Here is a 9,187-nt window from a genome sequence, read left to right as displayed (position 1 = left end):
GGATGACTTGTAGGTAGGAGATGGAGTATAAATGGGTGCTTGTATACTGGTGACAGAGTGTATACTGGTGACTTGTAAACCAGGGATGGAGTATACACAAGAGACTTATAAATAGGAGATGGAATGTAGACAGGTGACTTGTGTACTAGCGACGGTATATGTATCGGTGACTTGTATACTTAGGATTGAGTATACACAGGAGACTTGTAAACCGGTGATAGGGTATAAATGGGTCACTTGTACACTGGTGATAGGGTGTACACTGGTGACTTATATACTGGGGATGGATTATACATAGGAGACTTGTATGTAGCAGATAGAGTATAAACGGGTGATTTTTATAATGGAGACGGAGTGTATACAGGCAACTTGTATATTGGAGATAGTGTGTACGTAGGAGACTTGTAAATAGGAGATGGAGTGTAAACGGGTGACTTATATACTAGGGCTGGAGTGTATACAGGTGGGTTGTGTATCTGGGATGTAGTAAGGTGTGTAGACCGAAGTAGGGTTATAACCATAAGAATCAGCAGCATATGAAACTTTCATATGCTGCTGATTCTTATGGTTATAACCCTACTCCGGTCTACACACCTTTTCTCGTTTATAAATCTTTTATTTATACACTTTCTCCAGTACACAAATCACCCCTCTACACTTCATCTCCTACATACAAATCTTCTGTGTATACTCAAATCCCGATATACAAGTCACCTATATACACTCTATCCCCAATATACAAGTCACCCGTTTATACTCCATCTCTTATTTATAAGTCTCCTGGGTACATTCCGTCCCCTGTATACAAACCATCCGTACACAAATCACCCGTTTACATACCATTTCCTACGTACAAGTCTCCTGTGTATACTCCATCTCCAGTATACAAGTCACCGTTGTATACCCCATCACCGGTATACAAATCACCCGTTTGTACCCCATCACCAATTTATAAGTCTCCTGTATATATACTCCATCCCCAGTTTAGAAGTCACCCCTATACACTCCGTCACCAGTATACAAGTCACCTGTTTATACCCCATGACCAATTTACAAGTCTCCTGTATATACTCCTTCCCTAGTATACAAGTCACCCATATACACTCCACCACTAGTATACAAATCACCCGTCCATATTCCATCACCTACCTACAAGTCTCCTGTGTATACTCCATCCCCTGTCTAGGTTGCACTAAAACAGACACGGACACGGACACGGACACGACACGGGTACGGGAAAACGCCAACTTAAAAATGGCGGACACGGGGACACTAAAATGGTAATATAATAAATATATCAAATTAAAGATAATTTTACAATCTTTCATTTGATATATGTAAATAAACACTTTAAAAACATAAAACACACATAAAATACAAATAAGTACCAAATAAACAACATGACTATTTAAAAATAGTCATACAAACCAAATCAAAGAAAACCAAATAAATAGGTAAATTTAAGATTTAAAAATCAAGATTAACAAATAACACATTAACAATTTAATATTAACAAATAACAATTAATAAATATTCGAAGAGGATATACAAAAAAATCATGAACAACATTTCAACTTTTCAAAATTCAAATTACAAACACATGAACAGTTTAACATCAACAAATAACAATTAACAAATATTCAAAGAGGATATACAAAAAAATCAAAAACAACATTTCAACTTTTCAAAATTCAAATTACAAACACTAAGATTAAGAATTTAAGATTAACAAATAACACATTAACAATTTAACCTTAACAAATAGCAATTAACAAATATTCAAAGAGGATATACAAAAAAATCAAGAACAATATTTCAACTTTTATTTTTATTTTTTTTTCAAAAAAACGTGTCCTTGACTGCTTGTCGTGTCCCTTGCCGTGTCCATGCCGTGTCAGCGTGTCCGAAAAAATATTAAAATATTGGACACTTCATTTGGCGTGTCGGACACGGATTTTCGCGTGTCCGTCGCGTGTCCGTGTCCGACACGTGTCCGACACGGGACACGCCGGTTTAGAGAAGTGTCCGTGTATTCTAGTCCCCTGTATACAAGTCATCAGTGTACACCCCATCATCATTGTACAAGTCACCCGTTTATACACCTTCGTCACCAGTTTACAAGTCACTCGTATACATTTCATTATCTAGTTATAAATCTCCAATGTATACTCCATCACCCATTTAAACTCCGTCACCAGTTTACAAATCTCCTACGTATACACCATCACTAGTTTACCTGTCACCTATTTATACCCCATTACCAACTTACAAATCTCCCACATATACTCTATCACCAGTATACAGATCACATGTTTAAACACCATCACCAATATACAAATCTCCGTTTACAAGGTTATGCATGTTACAAAGTACTCAGAAATATTGGTTGAGTTGATTGCAATTGTATTTTTTTTCGTATTGTTTTATATTCAAAATAATAAAAGAAAAGCTTAAAATATTTGATTTATTATGCTTAATATTTCAATATTTGATTTTATCACACTATTAACACAACAAATAGAAAAGCGAAATCGCTGAGCTATGCGACAAAATTATAAAATTGTCGTCTATTATGTCTCATAGCTTAATCTGAGACTATAAAAAAGTTTTGAATATTTGTTATTATTATTAAACAACATCAGTATATATTACCATTATTATTAAATAATAATAACAAAGCTCCAGCCTCTAATGTCCAAGCTTGGCATGCTCCATACCTTTCCAAGCTTGAGGAGGATGTTAAGACTCCTCCAATTACTATATAGTCTTTTACTTTCTTACTTTCTGTTTTATTAGTTAGTTGGTTGAGGATGTTTGTTGTTATGACACCTTAGCTTTCTTGATTGTATCTTCCTATATAATCTCCCCTTTTCATCCTTGATTGAATAAGAGAAATAATTCTTCTGTTGTTATGCTTTACTCTTCAAGCATCCAATCTTGTAACAGTGGATGAAATGATAATTAGATATAAACACTACAAAAATAACACTATATGGCGAAAATTTTGAGATGTTTTAGAACGAGTTTAAATCTAAATATATGATATCATGACATAATATTTACTTTTTTATTTCATTATAATTCATTGAATATAAATATTAAAACAAAGCTAAGATATAGTAACAAAATTTGCCTTGTTATTTCATTGCAATCCATTAATCTCATTTACTATATATTTTCTTTTTCTTGAGTCGTAACTTTAATCGCGTTTGATGTTTTTTAAATACAGTTTTTTCCTTAAACTTTTGAAGTGTCATAGAAGTTTTTAGAGTCATTAGAAATTTTCTACACCAGACTTGTTAGCTATGTTGTATAAGTATTTTACGCCAATTTTATGGCTTAGCTAGTATTAGTTATTCTACACTTCTGCTTGGAAATTCGGAATTTTAAGCTTCCATTAATGTTTTGATGTTCAATGTCAAAAGGAAAGACAAATCGAGAATATTTGGCATATTCAGTAATCACCTAACCTCTAAGGCTCGAGGAAGCGAATTCGGATGAGTTGAACACCCAATACTTGCTCAACTAGGTCGAACGAACCCATACAGTCGAGCAGTATTAAAGGTTAGAGATTTTTAGCAATTTTTATTTACCATTAAAACATATAACAATAGAAAATAACATCTTAATATAAAACTTTTAGAAACATTATTTTTTTCCAACGCTTTTTCCTTACCATCCCTTTAATATTTGACAATAAATCTTCTAGAAAAACATTGTATGCGAGATTAGTAAGCATATAGCTGCGGATTTCAACAAACCTATAATTATAATTGTCGACTAAAGCATACGTAATTAAGCGTGATATTTTTGTTAAAAGCATATGTTCGTTGATGAAGGATATGAATGTTAATATTGTGTCAAAGTCAAATACTCATATATTAAGTAAACTAATTAAGCAAAATATTTTCAGCTTTTGCTTTTATTATATTGAATATTAAACAATACATAAAAAATACAAATGCACTCAACTCAACAAACGTTCCGAGTATGCATCACCTTCCCAAAACAAGAACTTGGCAAACAACACAATTAGTCATACATAATACATTTCTTAATAGCCATATGGAGGACTTGGGATGTAGGCCGGAGATTTGTAAATTGGTGATGGTGAGTAAACGGGAGATTTGTATTTTGGTGATGGTGTGTAAATAGGTGACTTGAATACTGGTGATGGATTATATTTGGGAGATTTGTAAACTGGTGATGGGTTATAAATAGGTGACTTGTACACTGGTGATGGGAAATAAATGGGTGACTTGTGCACTGGTGATGGTGTATATGTAGGAGATTTGTAAACTGGTGATGGGGTATAAACGGGTGACTTGTACACTGGTGACGGGGTATATATCGGTGAATTGTACACGGGTGATGGGGTGTATACTGGTGAAGGGGTGTACACAGGAGATTTATAAATAGGAGATGGGGTATAAATGGGTGATTTGTAAATTGGTGATGGTGTATATACAGGAGACTTATAAACCGGTGATGGGGTATAAATGGGTGACTTGTACACTGGTGATGGGGTGTAGACCGGTGACTTGTATACAGGGGATGGAGTATACATTGGAGACTTGTAGGTAGGAGATGGAGTATAAACGGGTGATTTATATACTGGTGATGGATTGTACAGAGGTGTCTTGTATACTGGCGATGGAGTATACACAGGAGACTTATAAATAGGAGATGGAGTATAAACAGGTGACTTGTATACTGGTGAAGGTGTGTACACCGGTGACTTGTAAACCGGTGAAGGGGTATAAATGGGTGACTTGTACACTGGTGATGGGGTGTATACCGGTGACTTGTATACTGGGGATGGAGTATACACAGGAGACTTATATGTAGGAGATGGAGTATAAACGGGTGACTTGTATACTGGTGATGGAGTATATATGGGTGGCTTGTATACTGGGGATGGAGTGTACACAGGAGATTTATAAATCGGAGATGGAGTATAAACGGGTGACTTGTATACTGGGGATGGAGTGTATACAGGTGACTTGTATACAGGGGATGGAGTATACACAGGAGACTTATATATAGGTGATGGAGTATAAACGGGTGACTTGTATACCGGAGAAGGGGTATATACGGGTGACTTATAAACGAGAGATGGTGTGTAGACAGGAGTAGGGTTATAACCATAAGAATCAACAGCAAATGAAAGTGCCACAAAAGTCATGAGTAGAGAAGCTATGAAAGATACTCTAATTAGAGCCATTGTGATAAGAGATGACTCACTAAATTTAGATGATGAAAGGATGAGTTATGATACTTGTGTGTGGACGTCCTTTATATAGTGTTACATGGGTTTATTTCTTGATATTTAAATCTTCATTAATGATTATAAAATAGTTAGATTAGGTATTACCTTGTCAGCACAATCTTGTCCTTAATTAACCGATTGAATTGACTTGTTCCATGTGTTTGTGTAATTGAGACATGTAGATCACTTACACTAATATAATCATTTATCATTGATCTTAATAGCTAATACTTGGTCATTTTCAACGAATAAAAGAGAAATGAAGTGCTTTGAAAAAAATAGATATTGTTAATAAATGATGTGAGAAAATAAATTGTATTAATAAAATTAAATAAAAATTAAAATTTAACGATTTGATTAAAAGAAAGTGGTGGATCTTTATTCTCATGGTTGTTAGAATTTCAATTCTGATTTATGATTCTACATATGCAACCGATTTGGAACATAGGTATGATCTTAATGATGGTGTAATCGTGCGATTCTACTTAGCTCAAGAAATTACACGTTAGAATCATAACACAATTCTACGATCTTACAAGGATAGTTTCAATTATAAACATCATTATCATCGGTGTATGCTATTTTTATCGTACGTCGTTCCTTGATCTTTCATTCAAAAATCCGTACTCGTTTTCTACTCCATTTAGTCACACTTTCAAATATTTCATTTCTTCTCATTTAATGTCATACTATATATTGAGTCGGTGGCAACTCGAAAATATATAAATTCCAGACAATTATGTGAAATGTTTTTTAATCACCGAATGGTAGCAAGTAGCAGTAAATATAAGATGAAAAATAATTGTGATTACAAGAATAGTCGTAATGGTCAAATCTAATATTAGAAAATGCGATATTGTTCACCGAAACAAGTTGAATATTATGTGAATTATTGGAAGATGATAATTGTTACGGAGTATACGAATTTTCACGAAACTAGAATTTCATTGTTGATCTGTAAGCCATTGAAGTTTGAACTGATAATTTGATGAGTTCTGATGTTGGTTTTTGTGGAAAAAATATTCTGATATATTATTTCATTCCTTAGAAGCATATCATATATATACATGAGCATTTGTTCAAAATGTAGTAACTTCTAAGAACATGGGTAACTGCCTAATATGTAACTACCTAAAACAAATTAACTGTAATGAATAAACAAAGTAACTGTAAATAAACTGCTTTCCAATACTCCCCCTCAAGTTAGGTCGTGGGATCACCGATGCTTAACTTGCATAAAGTGCTATTGAAGATCTGTGATGAGACTGCTTTTGTGAGAATATCAGCTAGTTGGTCTGTAGATCTAACAAATGGAAGGCAGATGACCTTGCTTTCTAGTTTCTCCTTGATAAAGTGTCGATCAATCTCTACGTGTTTCGTTCGGTCATGTTGGACTGGATTTTCGGAAATGCTTATTGCTGCTTTGTTATCACAATATAAAGGGCTTGCCTGTGCCTGGAGGAAGCCCAGCTCTCCTAGGAGTTTCCTAATCCATAGGACCTCTGTAATTCCTTTTGCTATCCCCCTGAATTCTGCTTCAGCACTGGACAAAGCAACCACCTTCTGTTTCTTACTTCTCCAGGTGACTAGATTACCCCCTACAAGGGTGAAGTATCCCGAAGTTGACTTCCTGTCGTCCCGATCACTAGCCCAATCAGCATCTGTGTAACCAATAAGGTCAAGGTTATCATTCTTTGCGTAGAAGACTCCTTTATTACTAGTTCCCTTTAAGTATCTCAGGATCCTCAGAACTGCTACCATGTGTTCCACTTGAGGTCGATGCATAAACTTGCTTACAATTCCTACTGCGTAGGCAATATCTGGTCTTGTGTGGGATAGGTAGATCAGTTTTCCCACTGTCCGTCTATAGCGATCTTGATCTGTTGCTTCTGCCCCTTCAACAATTCGTAGACCATGATTAGCTACCATAGGAGTATCTGCTGGCTTGCAATCTAACATGCCTGCTTCTGCTAAGAGATCTAAGATGTATTTCCTCTGATTGATGAAAATCCCCTTCCTTGATCTTAGGACTTCTATTCCTAGGAAGTATTTTAGTTGTCCCAAATCCTTCATCTCAAACTCTTGGAATAATTTGCTCCTAAGACGATCAATTTCCTTGGAATCGTTTCCGGTAATCACCATATCATCTACGTAAATCACGAGGCATGTAATTTGTTTTCCACTTCGCCTGAGAAATAGAGTATGATCTGAGTTGCTCTGTTTGTAGCCAAATTTCTTCATTGCTGTAGTGAATCTCCCAAACCATGCTCTAGGGGATTGTTTTAAGCCGTACAGAGCTCTTTTAAGTCGACACCCTTCTCCTTGGCTATACTCATTTGAATACCCTGGTGGTGGCTTCATGTATACCTCTTTTTCAATCTCTCCATGTAAAAAGGCGTTCTTCACATCAAATTGAAACAGAGGCCAATCTTTATTTGCTGTTACTGAGAAGAGGACTCGAATGGTATCAATTTTAGCCACAGGTGAGAATGTTTCCGAGTAGTCTACCCCGTAAGTTTATGTGTACCCTTTAGCAACAAGCCTAGCTTTATACCGCTCAATGGATCCATCAGCATGATACTTGACTGAAAAAACCCATTTACAGTCAACCGTCTTCTTGTCACCTGGTAATCTGCACTTTTCCCACGTTCGGTTTTTCTGGAGAGCCATGATCTCTTCATCCATAACTTGCTTCCACTTTGGTTCTTGGAGGGCTTCTTCAATGGTTTTCGGAATGGCGCTGGAGTAGAGAGATGCATTGAAGGCAACAGCTGTTTGTGATAGTTGTTCATCATCCGATCTACCGATAGGATATCGGGATCTCTGGGATTCATACTCAGGATCATATCTCTTTGGGGATATTCCTCTTGTACTTCGAGGGGGCAAATTAGATTTCCTGGGAAAAACAACCCTACTTGGCACAATAGAGTCAGTGGATACATCAATGAAAGGAGAAGTAGAACTCGGTGTCACCTCTCGTTCGGCTGGATGCTCGGGGCCAGGATGCTCAGGGACTGGAGTAGTAGTCTGAGGAGATGATTCAGTAACAATGTCAGTAGCAATATCGGTGGTAGTGCCTACTTGCTCCTTGGGATCTCGACTGTCAGCCAAGGGATGAGTCAACCAACTGAGATCCTCACTCATACTCTCCCCCTGAGATCGAGGTTGGGTGTAGTAGGGGGAGTGTTCAAGGAAGTCACAGTCCATGGTGGTATAAAGCTTGTGATGGATAGGATCATAACAGCGATAGCCCTTTTTCGTAGTGCCATACCCAAGAAATACACATCTTACTGCCCGGGGTCGAACTTAGTGCGGGCGCGTAATGGAAGATGGACATACACAACACACCCAAAGACGCGAGGAGGAAGGGAGTGAGAAGAGGGAACAGGAGTATACAAATGGAGTGTGGCAAGAGGTGTCTGGAAGTGGAGGGTTTTTGTGGGGAGCCGGTTGGTAAGATAGGTAGCAGTAGCAATGGCCTCAGGCCAAAAGTGTACAGGCACATGAGTGTCAAACATTAGGGCCCGTGCTACCTCAAGGAGGGTACGATTTTTGCGTTCAGCCACCCCATTTTGTTGTGGGGTGTCGGGGCAGGAAGTTTGGTGGATAAGGCCATGGTCAAGAAAAAATTGTTTCATTGCCATTGAGATATATTCACCACCATTATCCGAGCGAAGAATTTTTGGTTTTGCATGGAACTGAGTGAGAATCATGTTATAGAATTGGACAAAGACATCAAAAACCTCAGATTTGTGCTTCAAAAAATAAACCCAACACATTCGAGAATAATCATCAATAAATAACACAAAATATGAAAAACCATGATTGTCAGTATGTGGTGCTGGGCCCCATACATCAGAATGTACTACATCAAAGGCTTTGGGAGCACGAGTATTTCTAGGAAAATAGGACTGCTTA

The 9,187-nt window shown here is 36.9% G+C and overlaps 1 protein-coding gene across 1 annotated transcript; it reads right to left on the bottom strand.

Annotated features, from left to right (window-relative positions):
• Positions 1–3,884: 3,884 nt before the first annotated feature.
• LOC130827542 (repetitive proline-rich cell wall protein 1-like) lies at positions 3,885–5,282 on the bottom strand. Its single transcript, XM_057693281.1, has one exon. It carries the CDS (start codon positions 5,222–5,224, stop codon positions 4,055–4,057), a length of 1,170 nt encoding a protein of 389 aa, XP_057549264.1. The 5' UTR covers positions 5,225–5,282; the 3' UTR covers positions 3,885–4,054.
• Between the last annotated feature and the right edge of the window lie 3,905 nt (positions 5,283–9,187).

This window comes from Amaranthus tricolor, chromosome 11 (genome assembly GCF_026212465.1).
Source record: "Amaranthus tricolor cultivar Red isolate AtriRed21 chromosome 11, ASM2621246v1, whole genome shotgun sequence".
In the NCBI taxonomy this organism is placed as follows: Eukaryota; Viridiplantae; Streptophyta; class Magnoliopsida; order Caryophyllales; family Amaranthaceae; genus Amaranthus; species Amaranthus tricolor.
The sequence above is the reverse complement of the archived record's forward strand: the minus strand, read 5'-3'. Positions and strand labels throughout refer to the sequence as shown.